This window comes from Cygnus atratus, chromosome 2 (assembly GCF_013377495.2).
Source record: "Cygnus atratus isolate AKBS03 ecotype Queensland, Australia chromosome 2, CAtr_DNAZoo_HiC_assembly, whole genome shotgun sequence".
NCBI classification, from domain to species: domain Eukaryota; kingdom Metazoa; phylum Chordata; class Aves; order Anseriformes; family Anatidae; genus Cygnus; species Cygnus atratus.
The window spans coordinates 47,989,393-48,011,173 of NC_066363.1; the positions used below are offsets into that span (position 1 = coordinate 47,989,393).

Below are 21,781 nucleotides of genomic sequence, written 5' to 3' on the forward strand. Positions count from 1 at the left end.
AGGCGTCCAGTCCATGTTAATGTTCCAGGTATCTGCAGAACCACATTCTTCTCAAACACATAGGGCAGTACTGTAAGCACATGCTGCATATGCCCTGTATAACTCAGAACGTTAAACTAAAATTCAAAGGAAAGAGATAAAGACTATGTCATAAATGTTTGGGGATGCTGTACTTAAGTAAAAAAAGAAATACTTATGGTCACAGTTGCAACTTGCCCCTCAAGTCAGGGCAGCAGAAACAGTGATGGTACTAAAGCATGCCGTTAGGTCAGACTTTAAATGCAGCACCACCAAGTTCTGCTTCATTCATTAATACCCTCGATTTGCCATTTTCAAATACATTGTGCAAAGGAAGGAGTGAAAATTCATATGAACTTTAAAGATAAGCCATGCATATTTTTGGAATTATTTTTTTTGTATTTTTCCCATTGCTATTTATTAGACTGCTGCTTTTTTCTTTCCATGTATCTGTACTTTGCTACTTGACTTCAAGCATCTTTCCCCCCGCAAAGTGCCCACAGTTAAGTTTGACAATTTTATGTTTGAAAACTGCATAGCCAGGTGCAGCAGAACTAGATTTATAGAGGTATCTGTTAGGAATTGCAGACCCGAAATTGTATATAGCAGCTACTTCAATAAGCCCCTCATTTTTGCTGAACAATTTAAAGCAGTGAAGAACAAAAAGCATTTGATTCTGCGGTGAACTATTGTGATTTGAAAACTGATCACACTGGTGTTTTTTTGTCCCTCAAGAAAAAGTCAGTTTACCAAACACTAAGAACTTAACCTCTAGAACGTATGCAGAATAGGTGCGACCAAATCCCATTAGATTAACAATCCTTCCTATTACACATCCAAATAATAAGCCATCACAGTATTTCACAAACATGATTTTCCTGCTCAAAAACTTGAGACCGCAACAAAGTATTTCTCAAACATAAATGCTTCTATGAAACCAATAGATTACAGAAGAATAAATACAGTTTTGTTTGCTTTATTTCCATGAAGAACAAATACTTGCCACAATCTTCCTGTGAACGAACCAGGCGTTCCTTTCAAACGTATTTCTTTTACAGTGGATCAGAGCTTTACCTGCATGCTTTAAGGAATTTGGAAAGCCTACTGCAGACAGAGCATTTGGTTAGATCCATCTTGCCCAACAGCAGCTACCAGGAGCGTTAAGCTCTTTCCTTACGAAGAGAGAGAGACACGCACTTACCAGACTACCCACACCATGTACTCCTAGACAGGTGCAGCATCTTTCCAGAATAACAATTTCTCACCAAGTGACTTCACACTTGAGAAGCCTATAGCAAAGCTTAAGCTTAATTTAGGTAAAAAGACAAGTTTAACATCTCTCTTTTCTTTTTTTTTCTTTTTTTTTTTTTTTAAACCAGGGTCTTCAGCTTTTCTGATCACCACAACCATACTGTAACCTGCACTTTGATATTTCAGTTACTTGTTTCACATTTCAAAATGTATGTTTGTTGCTCATTTTTGGAGTCCTAATTTAATGAAGAAAGGAGTATTTAGCAATAGCAAATTAGTACCAAGACTTCAGTTTCCTGGAAAACAGTCAGTATTTAATGCACAGTATTACTATAAGGCACTATTTCATTTTAATATCTACCTAAAGCATCTGGATCTAGGTCCTACTTTACTTTTGTGTCTCTTTCAACACCAAGTTCCCTGAATATTTTATTTCATAAATAAATAAATGGGGGGGGCAGAGGGGGGCGCCACACAATTATTTGCGCACACACCTAAGAGAAGGTTAGAAAGCTGGTTTATTTAAAACTCTGAAATCCAATATATAAAATGCTTAACATCACCACTAAATGCTACGTAGGAAAACTGGTAAGACTGGACTGTTTCCTTGATGCCCCAAGCATAGATGAACTCTGATACGACTTCCCAGCTACCCACTCCAAGCAGCACTCTCATCTCAAAGGTGAACCCTCGACCATTTATCATATGCCTTCCCCAGATGCACACTGGCAAATTCCTTCCTGCCGGAGTCTCACCGATATCAGCAGAACTACCCCAAAGATGACACAGCACAAAGTATCAACATTTGAGACTGAAAATGAGTGCTTAAGATTTCAGGACTTTTACAGCATCCCTCTTTCTCACTTAGAGTCTTTCAAACTGCTTTATAAACTGCGCTATGCCTAAATCTCAATTTTGACCGTTTATTCACTGACTTTTTAACGAGCTAATATTAAACTCTAAGAATGCACTACTACTTGTTATAGCAGGGTGGCAGGTGTGGGCAAACCCATCGAAGGTGATTAAGTTTGTTCAACTAAGTTTTTTTTGGTATTAAACGAATAGATTTTTGTAAATAGACTGTTTAGGTAACTGCATGTTACATATACATTAAAATTCTTGGAAGGGGTCAATATGAAAATATCAAGATTGTATCAAAAATAGAATTTTTAATTGCTTATAGAACCTCAGGTAGGCTGCTACAAAATTATGTTAAAATGTCACATCCTTTTAGAAACAGCACAAAAACAATCCTGCATCTGCTTTAAAAAATATTGCATACGATAAACATATGCTTATTAATTTAAAAAAATAGAAAATAGCTTGGGGACATTACCTTTTCCTTATAACACTGGCACAAATTAACCGGTAGAACAGTTTCTTTTTTTTTTTTTTTTGTCTTCTAGGAAAGACGAGGGGGAGGAAGGAAAATAATAAAAATTATAGGTTATTACATGACTGGCTATTCATGAATTTTGGAAGCACTGTCTTACAAGCCAGCTGAAACCAAGCATATCCAGAAAAAAGGAACAAAACTAAAGACCTCAGTGTAACCACCAATAATTCAACATACAATTTGTTATAACCAACTTTCCTGTAGTAGGGATATTAAATCATACTGAACAAGATAATCTATTGGAGTTTTATACCATTCTTATGCTCTCTGTAATAAAAATAATCAATATATATATATATATATATATATATAGCTCTGTTTCAGAAAACGGGCAATTCAGAGTCTTAATGCCGCCTATTCAACCGGTTTGTGTTTGTATTATTCCTCACCTCACTTAAAGATATACTTAATTTGCTGGGGAAGAAGCACTGCTCAGTTACTACCTCATGCAACACCCACTTAAAATGGAAGTAAAAATCAGATTTTTCACCAAACTTCAGTGATACTTGGATAGGGCTTCTAGAGATCAGTTATGTGCATGGAAGTCATATTCCACACTATCAGAGCAATGTGACACAATCCAAAGCAGTTTTGCTTTTTGAAAGAGGAAAAACTAAATGCTGGTACCAAGCTTTGAACAGCATTTAAACAACCAGGTTTCAACACCAACAAAAAAAGAGTAAACAGTTCTGGTTAGCAAGATCTATTTAACAGATAATAAACACAACCATTTCAAGTCAGTTAACTGTAACACTTCAGTAAGCACCTCCAGCCCCTCAAATCCCCACCACATTAATACTAGTTAGGTATTATGAGTCACCAGACTTCACTGGCACAGGTGTTATTACGATTGAGAAAAGAGAATGCCAGGGACTTTATTGCTACCAGCACATTCAGAATTTGAAGGGACCAATGGATGTAAAGGCTATAAGCAGTTCTTCAGCAGATTAAAAAAAAAAAGTTTAAAAATTACAAGGACTAAAAAATACAAATAATCAAATAGATGTATTTCATCTAGTTTACCTCAGTATTTTAAACATTATACATTTTATTGTTTAGAAAAGATGATGACATTGCAGAAAAATAAAATAAAATTTGTATTTAACAGCACAAAAAGTTTTACATGGTGGTATAAAAAGTCTAATGGGAGCCTGGAGGAGGAAAAAGGGAAACAAACAAAAAAAAACACTCCAAAAAAAGTAAAAAGCTAAAACAAATTCCAGAAGTGTAAATCTGAAGGTTTTAGCTGTTTCAAATACACAACTATGTGTGCCTTTCACAATAACAGTCACAACTGAATGAGACTTTCTGTACTACTGCAACCCTTCAACAGGCCAGTCTGCAAGTTAAAACAAATATTTCATTATAATAAATTGCAAAATTGTTAAGTACGCAATTATGGATTGCTTTTAGTTGTTATAAAAAGCTTGTTTACATATCTAACACTTCATCTTTTATATTCAAACGGTGCTTAATGTTTTTTAGTTCAGACATACTGAAACCCAGCAGCACAGATGGTTTGTGATTATTTATTGCCTTTAAGCACGTATTCCTCCTTTTCCCAAAAAATGACGCAACATCAATTTTCCAAGCATACAGCAGCGAGGATAGCAATTCCAACTCTTTTTTTGAAGGATAGGGCCTCTCATGAAAGTAGTCTGTCAAAAACTGTTTCTGAGCATCATATGAATTGTGATCATATTGTTTAGGATCTACTGCTAGAATATGCAGATCCTCACTGGAAGGAATTTTCTTTATCTCAGTCCTATTAATCTTCTGTCGTTTGAAAGGCACTAGCCCTGAATACAGTTCTTCTTCAGGAGATAGAGCTATGCCAGTACACAAGCTTAGAGGCTGCTGTTCCTTATTCCTTTGGTCTTCTGCAATGAAACAGGAATCAGATAGCTTTCTTTTAAGTATCACGGAATCATGCTTTTCACCATTCACAAATAGTAACTCTTTCTTCTCAGTACGTTCAAGCTGCATTTTCACGCTTGAGTTGCTGTCTTTGGGAGCACTTCTACAACGGAGCAAATGCACAGCAATAGCTGTTAGAGTCATATTTCCAGTGTACACGCCACAACAGTGGATGCACTTGAAAGCAGGAGACTTTAAAATTGTATGTACAGTTGGCATAATATGATGCCTTTCTTTCAAATGCATTTCATAGGTTCTTTGACTAACAAATGTTCCAAAACAAAAGGGACAGGTTAACACTTTTTTGCTGCACCTGTTGTTCACTTCTGCTGCCTGAGGTTTCACTTTGATGTAAACGGGGACTAGTGTCCTCGAATTTACTCCAGCAAGCACTGCCAAATGTACTTCTCTTTCACCGATGTCTTCTTTTGGTAACACTGTACTGAAGTCAAAGTGAGGAAATACAAGGTCACCCTGAGCCTCATTACCTAACTGAAATCCTCTGTTGCTATAATCTGCATGTAACTGCTTTTTCCCGTTATGAGTAGTTTTATTGTGCTCCACAAGGCTTTTTAAGTCATGGAAAGTAACTGTGCAAAACAAGCAAGCTAAGCCATGCATCAAGAGATGTTTCATGAGCTCTTCCTCACAGAGAAAACACTTACAAGAAAAACACCGAACAGTCTTCTCTGTCATCCACCTTAGAAAGGGTGCACAAGCTGCAAGTTTGTCAGGTTGCTGCGTATCCTCCATTTTTACTTCACCATGTTTGTGGGCCACTTCCATGTGCACCTCATACACATTTGATGGGAAGAGCTCATTGCAAACAGGGCAAGTCTTCCATTGCTTAGCCTGTCTGACAGCCTGACTTGTTTCAGGACCAGGTGGGGGAGCTTGTAATGATATATTCTGAGATGTTAAAAGCACAGGTGGAGAGGGTGCACTAGCTGGTGACTGAGATAATTGAGTTACTGCTCCAGACTGCATTAGTTGGATAGGCATTTGTGGTGGAGTAACTGTTGCTACTCCACCACCAGGAGGTACAGGCAAAGTCACTGAAACTGGGGCAAGCGTGTATGTAGGTATCCCATTAACCTGCTTCCCAGTTGGAATCAACTGCCGAAGTATAGAACCTGCAGTCAAAAAAGCTGCATTTTGGGAAACTGCGGGTCTAACTGGCTGATTTACAGGGATAACTGCTGGGGCAACAGGTTGATTAAGCTGAAGAAACCCAGGTCCAACAGGCTGTCTGACAGGAACAACTCCAGGTGCGACAGGCTGATTAAGCTGGAGAACCCCTGATGCAACCGTCTGAGCCATAGGAAGGACTCCAGGACCAGTGGGTCTATTCACATTCCCAACCGCATGGTTGACAGAGAGAACTCCTGGTGCAACTGGCTGATTCACAGGGAGCACTCCCGGCGCAACCAGCTGATTCACAGGGCTGACAGGCTGAGTAACAGGTAATGTCGCAGCTGCAACTGGACTATTTATAGTACCAAGAGGCTGACTAATAGGAAAGAGTCCAGGCCCGACAGGTTGATTAAGAGGAAGAACTGCAGGGGCCACGGTTCTGCTTAGGGTCCCAACAGAATGATGAAGAGGAACAGCCGCAGTCCTGACAGGCTGATTAAGAGGAAGCCTATGAGAAACAATTATAGGTTGAGAAGGTGATGGCTGAATATTAACACTATTCTGACCTACAGGAAGATGACTGGATACAAGAGTAACATGTGATGGGGTAACAATCGGAGCAGAAGTTGTATGTGGAATACTACCAGAGGCACTTGGAACAGTCAGAGATCTGACTGTGTTCTGAACTGGTTTTGACTGCACCACAGTCTGGTTTTGATTATTCTGTGGAAATGCAAGTTGGATGCAAGCTGGAGCTGTGATGGAACCTGCTGGGGCTGCAGGAGGCCCTGAAGATGGAGCAGGCGCAGCCATACTTTGGGGAGGCTTTGGAGCAATATGCATTTGTTTCACAAGTCCAGGTTTCTTAATATGTTCTGAAATCACAGACCGAAGTTTGTTCTCCAGGTCTCTGTGTGTTTCAGCTGTCAAGACATGATACATTAAAGAATCTTGGCTGTTTGCAGAAGCATTACATTTTTTACAGTAGTGCTCAACCAAATTCTCTTCACTTTCATCAGATCTCTGGCCAAAATATATACTTATTAAGTTTTGAAAGTGGTTCATCAGAACATGTTTCTTCATATTATAATACAATGTGTCTGTAAAATTACATTTTAGACACGTGAAGTTTATGATATCACTCCTGAATTGTTTCATGCCATCCAAAATGCTGACTGTATAGTTCTGTATTCTCTTATTAGATGAATGAAACATCCGGATATGTTTTCCCACTATTTTTGGCTCAGAAGCAAATGCACATTTTGGGCAAGGAACCACAAGCTCTTGGTCCATTTCATCCTCATGGCAACGGTGCAAGTGATTCTTGAATGAAGTAAGCAATTTTGACGAGAACTTGCATAAACTACAGCAGTACGGCTTTGTTCTGTATCTCTGCAAACAAACAAAAAACAAACAAAATCCACTTAGAATCCGCCATTTCCTAAATCCCTGTTATCTGTTTTAAAGTAAGTCTGCTCTATCACCTGTCAAAAATACATGCTATACATACAGTGAAGGCATCTTCTCAGTTTCATGGAGATCTGTTTTTGTTGGAAAGCAGACTTAAAGATGGCATACTTAAAGGGAGAAACATTTGTGCCCACCTTCTTCCCTTGTAATTTATTACGCCTTGAGTGGATTCATTTCTACTCCAAGTCATACAAACTAATTATGAAGCCATTTTTAAGAACACAGATTTGACAACTTTTTCTCCCTTATTGCAGCAACTTTGGAATAGGACACCTTGAAGGACCATCTTCTTTTCTCCCAAATCTAGGCAGCATGAAACCAAATAAGTGAATGACATAGGTCAAAGAACCAAGGTTGTCTGAAAAGAAAGACAAGCTTAGCATTCAAAAGACATAGCTTGGCAAATCGGAACAACATCTGGTCCCAAACCTGTGAATCCAAGTTCAGAAAAGGAGAACTAAGAAGAACTAGAAGACAAAGCAGACAAAGGTCATGGGAGAGGGGGAAATCACTTCCTACTAAATGAGCTTGGCAAAGTCTGATTGATTTGGTAAGCCTGGATGTTGAAGGCTTTGTTATTAAAGGCAACTACTGTACTTGATAGCCTTAGTTCTCATTTTAAACACAGTAAATGCAGATAAAAAAACCTGGCAAACCACCGCCATACAATTCTAAACCATTACCTTTTTAATAGGATGAAAAGAGGAGACCTACTACTGTTTACAAGTTGTAAAGGCCTTCCTCATGGAAAAGAGTCTCAAGACTCTTCAGCAAGACTCAGAAAAGACTAGCTTTTCTCTGGATATGCTCCTATGCTTTATACAGGATTTTGATAATTTTATACTCCAATGGGTTTCTAAGATACTTCGTTTTGTCCATCTCAACCCTGCCTTTCTTGGAGATTCTAGCTTCACACAAGATTCTATATAAAAAGTAAAAGCTGTTTCACAGACACAAATCTAACTGGAATGTGTTTTCCACTGCAACCCTATCCCAAGCTGCTAATGAGAATTTCAGCTTAATCCACTTCTACCTATGTAATCCCATTTTCATCCTTCTGATGAAAAAAGAAGCATGTTGTGTACAAAACCATGTTAAGACTACGTATCAGATGAGGCTAAAAAGGCATGATACATGACATATTAATGTTCATGGTTGTATACTTCAAGACGCCAAACAGCAAACAGAATAGTCTTTATAACCTGATGAATTACCAAAAAGAACATAGACAATGAAAGATTATTACCCAACAGTATTTAGGAAACAAAGCTATTAATTTTTACCCATAAAAATGTATTTTAGCTTTAGTAGGACTTCTGAAATTAGTAAGATACAGCAATTCCACATGTACATCTATTCAGAATTTCTAATACAAAAACATACCTTCCTTTTGCCCACAGACTCCCAAGGAGAGACATCACTCCATGAAGTGTTGCAAAAGTACTTCTCACCTGGGTCAAAACTTTTAAGATTCTAAAGAAAAAAAAAATAATCTGCTTTCGTAGGTCTGTTCTCAACACAAAAACAGTCTCAATACAAAGCAAGTAAACAGGATGAATGCAAAGTTCATACAGTATTCAGATACAGGTTTGAAAACTCAGTTCAGAGTTACTTCTCTAACTCAACTTTGATTTATTTTACCTCAATTACTAGCTCAAATGACTGCCTCCTGTGATAGTGGGAATTCTGAGAACTTCATGGTTACTGAAAATAATATGGGAGCAAAAATATTTATACTTTAATTCCCTTGCTTCTAGCCAAGTTCACAGTGAACAATGAAAGACCTTTTCTCCCCCTACCTTCTCCTTCTAAAACTGTAGTATTTCAGCATTTACTTCCATTTATTAACTTATCACTATGGTTTACTTTGCAACAGGTTTTAGTATTAAGCTTCCATAGCATTACTATACTTTTAACTTGCAAAGACAAAGGCATTCCCAGAACCTTTTCCCAAGGAGTAACAGTATTTTTCCTAAATCTGTAAGAGTGGCATTATTATTATTATATCTGGAACAACCATATCAGAGTAAACAACTTTCCTTAAAGCATTCTTTTATGCAATTATTTTAGAACAATAAGTTCCCCAACCTTAAGTCAACTACTACTATAAAGTTCCTCTCCAATTTTCTGAGGCCCACATACCTCCAAGTACAAACTTCATGAAAAAAATAGAAATAAAAAAAGATTCCTGTTTACTATGCATTTCTAAAGATCCTTGGCCAACTCCAACAATACACTAGAGTGTCTTAGGTGAAACACAGGCTATAAAACCAGGCTTAACCCACAGAACCTCATACAGTTTCTCCCCTCACATTCCCCTTCCCTTCCACAAACCATTTTTCACTTGAAATTTCTGCAAGATGCTTGAAGAGGGTACAAAGTTTTCATTCATGCACCAAAACCCCCTGGAACAGCAGAAGTAGGTAATTAAGACTAGCTAAGATTAGCTCACCTACAAGAGAAGTGGAATTTATGCATCCTCATAGTTTGTGGTCAAAAGCATGATGCAATACTTACAAGCAATGCAGAATATAAGTAGCAACAAAAAAAAAAATCCTGTAGCAGTCAATACTACTTAATGCAGGCTTTGTTTGCACTAGGTTCCTGCCTGCATGGTGCTAATGTAAGCATCACTATCTGTACAACAGAAAGGCATGCTGGTGATAATTTGATTTAAACGATCTTTTTCCAGGATTTAGAGAAGTGTAATCAAGTCTGCAATAAGCCTTCTAGCTTTTTCAACCTGTCAGTTGCCCCAAAGAGAATCCTGAAAAGCTCAAAACAACAATGAACCAACTTTTTCCATTCTAATTAAGGTATTGGTACTACCTAAGTTTACTTAAGCCAAACACTCCTGAAAGCTCATGAACTTACAGAGAACCCTTACCCTGAGCAAGAGAAGTTAAGTTCCACACCCTTATAGCATACAGTGATTTTAAGTCTTGATAGAGAAAAAGACTCAAGATTTACTAACGATTGTTTAGTTGAACACACCAGAGTGAGCTTCCTGAAGTTTATGGCCTACCTGAAATGTTTTGCTTCTTGTTTGAGTACCCTCCACCAAGAGAGGCTCCTAGACTTGAACACCAGATTCCTACAACCCAGGCGTGTGCTAATAGGTCTAGATCATTTTGCTGAGATGTCTATTTTGTACAGAGAAATATTCACTGATAAAGAACCATTCTTATCACTACAACTGGTAAGTGATGCAAATGGCTTATTCTGAATTCTTGCTTGATGTCCCAGAAACAACCAGAAAGGGAAGGAACCAGAAGGGGAGGAAAACCAAAGAAGTGAAAGGTAACAACGGGAGAATAAAACCCTCCGAGAAGCTGAAAAACTCTGACATTACAGAGTAATCATACTTAATAGTGTTACTTTGAGAAACAAATGTACTTTAGCACAAAAGGTTATCTTCCTAGCAGAGAGCAATTAAGAACTTTGAGCCTAACACCTAATCCTGCTGGTCTGAGCTACAAAGAGATAGTGAGCTGTACATGAAGTTCCTTCACTTTCCTCAAGCTACTATGCATTGTCATGCCTTATTAGAATGGTTTAAAACCAATCTTAAGCCCAGATAAGAAGTCTGCATCATATCACTTCATACCGTTTCCTCAATTGTCCTGCCTCCTCAAAAGCACGATGTCCAGAAATCCACCTTAATATTTGAAGAAAAAAAACAAAAAACCTTAAGCTACTTCTCTCCTACTAAAACATCAGACACCCTCTTCTACTAAAAAAACAGCCTGTCATCATACAAGCCAAGTACAAATCAATCCTAAAAACAATCCTTGTTGCTGGTTAAGTCATGAACAGCCCCAGATTGTCTGGAAAAACAAAGTTAAGTTATAAGCTTGGTTGAGAATTATTTGCAAAATATACTAAAATGCTATTTTGGGGGCCTGCATTTCACATCATTTCCAGAATCAAAATGGTCACTGGGTTCCCTGCCACCATTTTTTTTTTTTTTTTTTTTTTAAGATAAAACAGAAAAATGTATTCCTTATTCACCATTAAACCTCAAAGAGCCTTCAAAAACTTAAGACTGTAACCAATTCCATAACAAAAAAAACTAACATAATCAAAACATGTTTACTTCAAAGGATCAAAATAGAACAGCTTCCGAATGTTAATTTCAAAACAATATATAACAATGAAAACAGTGCACAACAATTACTAGACAAATACACTTTCTGAGCTCCTACATTTATTTAGAGATAACGTTGTCAACCACAATAACCAAGAATGTTCCAGAATTAGATATGCATGTAGATCTTAGGTAAATGATTTGAAAAAATGCTTATGCATTTTCATTAAAAAAAAAAAAACATACCACAAAAGTCACAACAGCACCCCTACACAGAGTTAAATTATTTTAGTCCCATCACAGAGAATTAACCCAAACGCTTGCCTACAGTCAATGTGAAGTTATGAACATATCAAACAGCCAAAAAAGCCCACTGATCAGCTGTTTGAAATACACTACTGTTTAGTAACTGAGTTGCATTACTAATACTTGCACTTTTTCTGGTACTAGGCTTGCCAATCTGATGGCATAAATTCTTCATACAGGGGAAGGTAGTGTGCAAGAAGTAAGCGGTGACAATGGCACTAAATTCATTTTGATCACCTCAGTACACTTACATACGCTTTTGGAGATACAGAACTGAACTACAACTCAATAAGCCAAGTTTGGTATTTCTCCCTGAAAACAAGTTTTAGAGGCCTGCAGCAAGATTACTTGGATCCAACTGCTTGTTGGTTTTAAAAATTCCAGTAATTTGTATATTCTTCAGAGATTTGATTCAAGTCTTCATGTGCTTGTGATTTTAAAACAACCATAAAAAAGTTTGTTTAATACACAAGTGACATTTCATTAGTCTGTCGTGTTTTTCTTCAAGTTGTACTGTTTCCTTTTGTTGAACTATTACTAGTAGGGAATACGCAGTACCACGTATAACATATCTTGTTGAGAAATCAAGCTTCTTTCAACCTGATGTACTAAAAAACTAAGTTCCACACCTAGCAAGTAAGTATTCATACTTAAGTAATCCTTCAAGTCAATACGCAATTTTCTTTTCTTTACCCCATCATAAAGATCTAGGGCAGAGAACATGATATATACACTAAACACTGAAACATTTTAAGTTTTTTTTTTTCAAGATTGTTTTACATTATTTCAAATGCTTTACCTTCAACAACTCCCTGCAGCTGTCAAGCCCAAGATCCACAAGAATGCCCTTCACCTTTTTTCGAGCCTTCCTGATATTATCAAGATTTTGAACAGGAATTTGAAACATTTTGCACTTTTCCTGAAAAAGAAATATTTAAAAAGTGATATTTGAAGTCATATTTGAATACAGGCACTGGCATTTAACAATATTATGTTTTAACAATAAAAGTATTAACATTTAACAATAAAAGTATTAAAACATTAAAATCTCAAAAATATATTCCTCAAAATGTAAGAGCAAAAGCTTTAAAACAAAGAAGTGGTCTCATTAATAGTAGCCAGTAGATCAATTCCTTCTTCAGGGTAGGAAGTGAAGGTGTAGTAGGATGGAATCCCTTGGTTTCTTCTCTGCTATCTAAACAAAATTTCAAGTTCCTTCTTTCAAATCTCTTCATGTCTACATGCAAGCTATAATGCTTTTTTTTTTTTTTTTGCTGGAGAACGTGAACATAAGAATTTTACTAAGCTGTCTTCAAAAAAAAAAATTGCCATCAGTTCTTTTAGGAAAGAAGAATATCAACACTTTTTCACCTTGAATGTTACAGTGCCTAGAGGAGATACTCTAATAATCTGGTATGTTGACACATGTATACATGTCTTAAATACGACTGCTAGCAGAACCTCGAATTTCCTTTTTTCTCCTCTCCCTAAAGAAATCTGCTGCTGCATGGGCTCTGACATAGAACAGGCTACTCCAAGATTAACATAGTAGCAAAAAAAAAAAAAAAAAAAAGTCATTAAAAACTACAACTATACGGCATTGATGGCTAAATATGCTAAAGCAGGGCAAATTTTTGAAATGCATATATGCTTTCAGTGCCCTCCTCTGAAGTGTACACAGATTTATTGCCTTGCCCTTCTCCAGAATTTGGATTTACACCCTATCCAAATCCCTCCAGACAGGTGGGATAGCTGGAGGTCAATATATAGAGGATGAAGATGACTGCAGTCAGATTGCAGAAAGATAATTTAATCTGTTGGTGGTCACCTATTTGAAGGGTTGTTGCCAAATGTGTTTGTCCATCTGTTTAAAACATACCACCAGCAATGGTCTAGTACTTCCCCAACAGCTGGGCTAGGGGGGCATCATTTGTATGAAAATCTTAATTTGTGGACAAAATATACAATTGAAATGGTTTAATCTGAAAAAAAAAAAAAAGTCAAAGAACTCACATGCTATTCTCCTCTTCTTCTCCCCCCAAAGGAAAGGTATGTAGAGAGAAATGGAGAGGGAGCCCCATTTGACAGATGCTAGTCTTGTTTTCTAATCTTCATTGGCAAGAAGTCTGGAAGACATTTTGATACCACCATGGGTGTGGGTGAACCTATACGGAATGGAATAAATCACAGTGACTAGTCTGACATTCTACTATCAAAATCCAAGCAGTAAAATGAAGATTTGAAATCCTCTTTTTAAACTAAAGTCAACTGGGTACTCGTATTCTCTGGTTAAAGCTTTATTATCAGTCACTCTATGATAGCAGAGTATGTGCACAAACCCCATGGTCCACTGCAGATAATGACAGCTGACAGGATGCTCAGATGATCTGAGCACCATGCTCAGATCAGCAAGAGGGAGATGGGGTTCAATACATTAGATTCCACTGGAAACAGTTCCTTCATCTCAGTCCTTTATTTTATACACCGACACTACTGAAGAAGTAGACATCTCTTGAGCCAAGTCTATATCACAAAACAGAAATATTAGTATATAAAGGTTATATAGTACATCACATCCACACATCTTAATTTTCTTAACCAGCAAACTTTCTGAAAAGTGACTTCCAGCCATTAATCCAGGAGAAAGACAAGTAAAAACAATAGCAAAAGAGAATCTTGAATACAGGTGAATTATTTTCCAGTTTTCAAGTAGTTGGTCTTCAATCCAAACAGATGTGTTTCTGTACCATGTACAAGGTTATTCAGCTGGTCTTTAAACAAGCTGCTTGTGAGTAAGATTTTAAGTTATTCACCTAGTGTACTCGTATCCATTAGATACAGTGATGTCCTACCATAAAGGTCATGAAATTTCAACTTTAAGTTATCCCTTCAAGCTCTCAGTTAATACCTGGATTACTATACAGTTTATTACCCATACTCATTTTCTATGGATTTATTTCTCTTATTTTGGACATTCTTCAAGCCTTAGCTTCTACACTGTTTCCATCTGTAACTCTGTCAACCTTTTGTCAGTATGCATCCCATTCTTAACCAGCAAATTGAACATAAAAGCACTACAGTAAAATTAAACCTGAGCTACTCTAGCGAAGGAGTCTTGATCCGTTTCCTGTGTTGTTGAAGGTAAATTTATTTTAAATTGTACCCAACCATTGTTACGAAAAACTACTAGTCCACTAAGTTTTCAGAGACAGCACATTTTATAAAGGAAACAAGTTAAGGGCATGATAAAATAATCATTACAGCAGCTTATGTCCCAAACCAAACTCAGTTAACGTCAACAGTTCTGAACAGGTCATTCAACCATTTCCTGGGCATTTTATCTATTGATCTATTCCTGCATCTAGTGTTCAAGTAGATAATACAACCATAACAATACACTTCACTGGAAGTTTTACATAACACTGAAGGTTCCCTTCCCTTTCTACAACATCTACAACATTTTGGGCCCCTCACTACAAGAAGGACATGGAGGTGCTCAAGCAAGTCCAGAGAAGGGCAACAAAGCTGGTGAGGGGTCTGGAGAACAAGTCTTATGAGGAGCGGCTGAGGGAGCTGGGGTTGTTCAGCCTGGAGAAGAGGAGGCTCAGGGGCGACCTTATCACTCTCTACAGGTACCTTAAAGGAGGCTGTAGCGAGGTGGGGGTTGGTCTGTTCTCCCACGTGCCTGGTGACAGGACGAGGGGGAATGGGCTAAAGTTGCACCAGGGGAGGTTTAGGTTGGATATTAGGAAGAACTTCTTTACTGAAAGGGTTGTTAGGCATTGGAATGGGCTGCCCAGGGAGGTGGTTGAGTCACCATCCCTGGAGGTCTTTAAAAGACATTTAGATGTAGAGCTTAGTGATATGGTTCAGTGGAGGACTTGTCAGTGTTAGGTCAGAGGTTGGACTAGGTGATCTTGGAGGTCTCTTCCAACCTAGCTGATTCTGTAATCACATCTTACAATGTACAATCACATTCAGCTTTTCAACAAAGACCACTACTGCAGCTCTAACCCTTTCAGTAATAACAAGTATTTCAACACAAAACAACAAGGTAACATACAGGACAGTGTCATCCTAGCCAACGGTAAATACCACTTGTTCACCAAGTAACTCTGTTTGAGTATAACTTCTCTGCATTAAAAAAAAAAAGTAAAAATATTAACATTTCACCTCTTGAAAGTGAGAAGTCACAACATGAAAGTTCCTGCTTGCCTTCCTTTTAGACGTATTTTTTAGAACAATTCTCATTCACCCAGGAGGTGACCCAGCCCGGCCTGCTACACAAAGCAGGCACAACAAATCGCAAACATAGTACTCAGCGTCTTGTCCATTCAGGTCTTGAAAACCTCCACAGAGGAATTTCACAGACGCTCTGTGAAACCTGTTCCACTGATGGACTGTCCTCACAATGAAATATTTTTTTTCCTTGTATCAATCTGCACCATTTTAATTTGTGTCCCTAAGGAAACTAGGTATCTGCAATCCAATTAGATATGAGGCTGATATGGAGCTGGACCAAAGACATACAAGCAGGCTGTCCTCGCGCATGCAAGATGTTTCCAGAAAATTCATGCAAACGGACAGCTAGATAGAAACCCTATTAGAAAAACCCAGAGAAGAAAAGGCTGCAGTGTGGCCCTTTTTAGACATCAGATAATCTACACAGAAGCTAAATCTGCAGACATGTTCTTAGGAAGCCAACATTCACTAGCCCATTGCTCATAGAACTGTTTACAATAGCAAAATTATGAAATGTTTACAGAATTTCATCCTTTCATATTATCTGCTTTGGAAATTTAATCATTTTTAGTTTTTACACCTTCTCAACTAGGAAACTGCTTAATGAGTAACTCTGGAAGGAGAGTTGTAAAGATTGGTTTTAGGAAGGCAGCTTTGAGGTATTTCAGTCAGAAGCATTTTAAAAAGTTTCTTTGTTAGGTTATATTTCTGTGATACCCAGAGTTGACAAATACTGAAGAATTCTTTATTCTCATTTTAATAAACTCATTTGAAGTTGCTAAGTCAGTTTTAGCTGAGAAAACAATAAAACCAATTCCATTCCCGAAAATGAAATGAGAGCAAGCAATCTACTAATTCTCAAAATCTAACCAAAAACTCTGAATGACAAAAACAACAGATAGGAGGGTACGCACACTACAAAACTGCCTCATGGAATCCAAGGTCAGCTTGGTCATGCCAAATTGTACTTTCATCAATTTTGTTTCAGTCAAGGACCATTCTGAAAGGCATACGAGCCCTCAAAGAAGTCATACCTGGATATCTTCTCAACCGTGTGTTACACGGATGGCTCCATTCCCCGGACTCTTATTTGTGCTTCTGACATACCCCTAACCAAATTTGATAGTACACTGGTACCAAAGCCTTTGGAGGGAGAGAAGAAATATATATAGCTTTCTATCAACATCTGTAGGTGTCTTAAGAGCTTTGAAAGATTTGACTCCTGAAAACAGAAAAACAGTCAACTGATTAGAATGGGTATTTTTTTCTTTACTATTTCGTTTGTTGTAAATTAATATTAAATTGACTACAGGGAAAAAACACAGATTAACAAAACTTACTAAGAGTAATTCTCAAACAAGGTAATGCACTGTATCTTCTCAAATTTCAATTTTTATCCAAGCACAACTTGATAAAAATCTCAGGTAAAACTTTTTTTCTGCAACTAAATCAGAAACTTTTAGGGGTCTGGAAGTATACATCTCTTCTAGTGACAGTAACATTGCTCTTTTCTTAGCTATAAGTCACATACCACTTAAAATAGTCATCTAATCCAACAAAAAGATGGCCATCAATTCAGTATTTGCTAACAAAGTAAAAAGCACTGAGATATGTGATTATATAGATAACAATATCAGCCTGCATCTTATCTGCAAAGTCAAGCCAAAACAAATTTGGATCACTAACTTTAGCTACTTTGGCTTAAATAAATACTGCAATTACTATGAGAAAGGGACTACACCCCTCAAGAGCAAGAAGCCTTCCTAGAGCGCTGTAGTATCACACAGAACTTGACTCCTTTCCAAAGTCAGCAATTCAGCATTAGCCAAAGATCAAAACCAGCAGGACACAAACTTCTTCTGGAGGCCTGGAGCATCTATTTCTAGATTACTCAAATCCAGCAGGGCTCATTAGCCCCATGCATGTGAGGAGAAGAGTCACACACAAAGCCCAGCTACTCCAGGAAGAAGCTCAACTGTGTTTGTACTTCAATCATCGGTATGGCATGACTCAAAGACATCTCATGCAGATGCATATACAGATTCCATAGCATCGATAACCCACAACCTGAGTAATTCAGCAAGGGGACAGAACTGAAAATTATTTAAGACTGTGCTACAGGTTTCCATTGAAGGATTAAATCATTCATACACAAACCAGTTCTACCAGTGTTCAGCAAGACTAACCCCAGTCAAGGGATTTCCAGTGCTAAAACATAAGACATTAGAACTGTTTTTATATCCTTTTTCGTTGTTTCTGAATATTTGCTATAATTTTTATCCCATTAACACTCCTTAGCTTTTCATTCGTAATTTTGCACACATACTAGTCATGTGGACACTACAGCTTTCCGGAAACAAAACTATTTCAAATATCCATTTTGTCTAGAAGTAATTAAGAGTTATCATCCACAGACTTTGAGACACTTAAAATCAGTTCCTTAGGTATTCCATCACTCAGCGTAGACAGAAACTGGAACAAAATGTGGTTGTAAGAAGATGTTCAGGAAACACTAATCATGAGGCATTAAAACTCTATGCAAAAAAAACCTCATTCCACTGATTTCTAGTTCTCAATCACAAGCAAACCCAGAAGTCCCTCCTTCAGCCATGTGCAATGCAAACGCAGGAAAGGGAGATTATTCGGATACAATCTTCTGAGACAGAAGGCTGTCTGCAAGAAGAAACAGGTGGACATCACTAATTTAGTGAACTATGGCAGCAGTCTCGCCAAGGGACAGAGGTATCCAGCAGCCATACCAGGAAGCCAAGGACCCTGGAGTCGTGCCTTGCCTACCTCCTGCTTTAGTCTTCTGCAGCTAGCTACATCCCTAGAAGCATGTCAATTAATGATTTACACCACGCCAGCATGCTGGCATTGTTTTGAAAGCATCTGCCTGGAGGACTGGGTGGGCTTTGGGGTGCTGGTAGCCAACAGGAGCCAACCTTAGGCCTGATGGAAAGTGTGGCTGCCGAAGGGCCACAGCCCCTCTGAGAGCTCCTGCCCGTGCCACAAAAGGGGTGGCTGGAGAGGCTTTGGCACAACACCCTCCTGTACCTCGAGGTGCTTCGCCGGGATGTACGACTTGGGAACCTCACAGCAGCGCCCCGGCTCACCGACATCAACGCCGACCTTCTCGCTGCCCGGCACAACCTCTGGGCAGCCGGTCCCCTGCCGTGCTCCCCCATCCCCATACCCCTTGGGAAGCGAGCCGAGAAGCGAGCCAGGCAGCCCCGTTACACCCGGCATCCCCATCCAGCCGCCAGCGGGCCGGGATGCCGGCACGCCCCCCGCCGCCAGCGCCGCCCCCAGCTCCCCGCGTCCCCCTCGGGGCGGGCCGCCCCCGGGCTGCTCGGGCTGAGCCGCGCTGCACCTACCCGGCCGGGCTGCAGGGGGCGCCCGCCGCCGCTACGCCGCCTCGCCGCCGCCGCCGCCGCTGCTGCTACTCCCGCCGCCTCCGCCGCCTGCCGGGTCGAGGGCCCGCTCCGCAGCCTCCGCCTCCCGCTCGGCGCAGCGCCGGCCCCGCCGCCACCGCCGCCTCCGCGCCCCCGCCGCGCTGCGCCCGCCGCCCCGCCCCGCCCCGCGGCTCCTCCTCCTCCTCCTCCTGGTCCTCCGCCGCCTGCTGCCCGCCGCGCTCGCCCCGCGCCCCACGAGGCCGGCGGCCGCACTAGCACGGCCCGAGCCCGGCCCCGCGCACAGCCCGGGCCCCGCGGCTGGCCCCCGGCCTCCGCCCGCTCCTCATCCGCGGCCAGAAAGAGAAAATGGCGCTCGATTTACCGCAGGAAGTGACGTCGCGGGTCATTTGCATGCCAGGCAGGCGGCCAATGGGGAGAGGGCTTGGGCAAGGCTCCCATTGGCTCCCCCGGGGAGGTGGGCGGGGCCTCAGGTGGGAGGGTGGGCGCCGCGCCCCCGGGGCGCACCTGAGCCTTTGCACCTGCCCCTCCTGGCAGTGCCCTCCCGAGGAGCTCCACTGGCAGGTCTCGCGAGATCTGGGGCCGTGACGTCATCCTGGGAGGGGCGGGGCCAAGCAGCATTGGTGGAGCTCACCTCCATGGGTGAACATCCAAGGGTTCACCTCCATGGGCTGGTCCCTTGGGTCATGTCCATGGGATGTCCTCTGTGACATGATCACATCAACCAACCCTACCGCAACCAAACCCGCCCAGACACACCGCTGGCGTGGGTGCCTCTCCACTGCAGAGGCACCTGGTGTGGCTTTGTGGCTGGTAGAGGTGGGATGCAGGTCATGGCAAGAGCTGCGTTGCAGTAGGAGTGCGTGGCGCCATGCTGGATCCCATTCTGGGCACGCCACAACACGCGTCCCACCATCTCTACCGCCTTCATGGGGTGGCTTCCAGTGTCACTTCTCTCTGCAAGGTTGTTCTGGCTTCGCTCAGCCTCTCTTGGGCGCATCTCCAAAGTGTTCTCAAACTGAAGACTTCCCTGTGAATGAAATGCTCATTCCATGGAAGTGAAAGAAAATTTTGCCATTTGCCTAGCCATAAATTTCACCGTACGTATAAATATAGATCATATGCAGGTCAATGTGTTGGCCACTTCCATCAAAGGCTGTGAAGGCCACAGCAGTAGACTGACTGGAATCATCCCAAAAAAACAATACTAATAAAATTTTCACCTTGACAGGCAATTATCCTGCTTGTTGGTTTTGGTTTTTTTTTACAGTAATGACCACAAAAAACATTCATCTTTGTATTCAACGTTCCAATAATTATATTGAAACGTTACTTGTAGAATGTTTTGTACGATACCTTTGCTATATTAAAAAATGATAAAATACAAATTCATTAGTGAAGTATTTTCGGCACAATTGTATAGTCAATAATGGTGTAGGCAGATCAAGACTCAGAAAATTTAATGCCAAAAAAAATGGCAGCCATTTATGAAAGATAAATTATTCATAGTAGATACACGGTCACAATATTATAAAAAGTTGTTAGTGCCAGGAGTTACAATTTGACACAGTAAATTAAAACATAACATTTTTTAATAAAGTTGTTAGCTTCTTTTAATATGTTGCTGTCTAATAATTCATAAATAATGAAATATGGCACTGCCAAAATGGAAATACCCAGTGGCTCCCATATAATCAACAACATTAAATTTCTGTTGCAACAAAGCATCACCAAATAATTACGGAGTGTTTTAAACAGCGGATGTGTTAAAAAGATTAACTCAAATAGAGAAAAAGGTTGTGAAAGGGGCCTTCCACCGCCAAACTGCAAAACAGGAACCTCTTAACTTTTGCAGAATCACTGAATGGTTGAGGTTGGCAGGGACCTCTGGAGGTTATCTGGTCCAACTCCACTGCTCAAGAAGCGCTGTCTAGATTTGGTTGCCGAGTACCATCTCCAGACAACTTTGGAAATCAGCCCGTTTTCTAGCACTGTAATAAAAATGGGAGGTACTTTATAAAATGCATAAATTAATCTACCTACATGGTAATTTAAGTTGTAAATCTGTTATGTACTTATCTCCAGCTGTCAAATCCTGCAGTGTGCTCAATAAATTCAGCTCCTATTTGAATTAATTTGAGTTATTGCTCATTTACTTGGAACGGGAGGTTACATTTTCACATTGCAGGACCAGCACTTAATTATACACATTGAAAATAGGTCTAATAGCTTCCAGCATGTGCTTAAGACTTTCTAAAGTGAAACTTGTGGGTAGACTTCAAACTCCTCCAGTTACAGAAGACAAACGGGATAGCAACATGCAGAATTAAAATACGAGGATGACATAGAAGAATAAAAATGGATAGGGATAAAACGGAGGAGCCATGTATTTTTCCCACAAATCAACAACAATGTCAAAATATAAAAAATATTTATATAAAAAAATAAAAATAAGTGGTTCTGAGGACAACAGTACAGTTAAAAGAGAAGTCAAAAACACACAATGTAGAGAAGAGGAAAAAGTAAAAAGATGAGTTATTTCCTCTT

The 21,781-nt window shown here is 39.8% G+C and overlaps 1 protein-coding gene across 6 annotated transcripts; it reads right to left on the bottom strand.

Annotated features, from left to right (window-relative positions):
* Positions 1 to 1,397: 1,397 nt before the first annotated feature.
* ADNP2 (ADNP homeobox 2) lies at positions 1,398 to 19,803 on the bottom strand. Of its 6 annotated transcripts, XM_035549940.2 has the most exons (6): positions 16,856 to 16,983; positions 13,919 to 14,102; positions 13,593 to 13,744; positions 12,379 to 12,498; positions 8,570 to 8,659; positions 1,398 to 7,108 (listed from the first exon to the last, which is right to left on the bottom strand). In XM_035549940.2, exons 4-6 carry the CDS (start codon positions 12,484 to 12,486, stop codon positions 4,097 to 4,099), a joined length of 3,210 nt encoding a protein of 1,069 aa, XP_035405833.1. In that variant the 5' UTR covers positions 12,487 to 12,498; positions 13,593 to 13,744; positions 13,919 to 14,102; positions 16,856 to 16,983; the 3' UTR covers positions 1,398 to 4,096. The 6 variants fall into 6 exon arrangements, with proteins under 6 accessions (XP_035405833.1, XP_050565237.1, XP_035405835.1 ...); XM_050709280.1 differs by lacking the exons at positions 13,919 to 14,102; positions 16,856 to 16,983 and adding an exon at positions 19,599 to 19,803; XM_035549942.2 differs by lacking the exons at positions 13,919 to 14,102; positions 16,856 to 16,983 and adding an exon at positions 19,199 to 19,280.
* Between the last annotated feature and the right edge of the window lie 1,978 nt (positions 19,804 to 21,781).

Excerpts from the sequence above, each read along its gene's own strand:
- ADNP2 (XM_050709280.1), bottom strand. The coding sequence starts at position 12,486 with ATGTTTCAAATTCCTGTTCAAAATCTTGATAATATCAGGAAGGCTCGA. Across the intron at positions 8,660-12,378 it reads GCTGCAGGGAGTTGTTGAAG|AATCTTAAAAGTTTTGACCC; the intron begins GTAAAGCATTTG and ends TTTTTTCTTTAG. Across the intron at positions 7,109-8,569 it reads AGTCTGTGGGCAAAAGGAAG|AGATACAGAACAAAGCCGTA; the intron begins GTATGTTTTTGT and ends GTTTGTTTGCAG.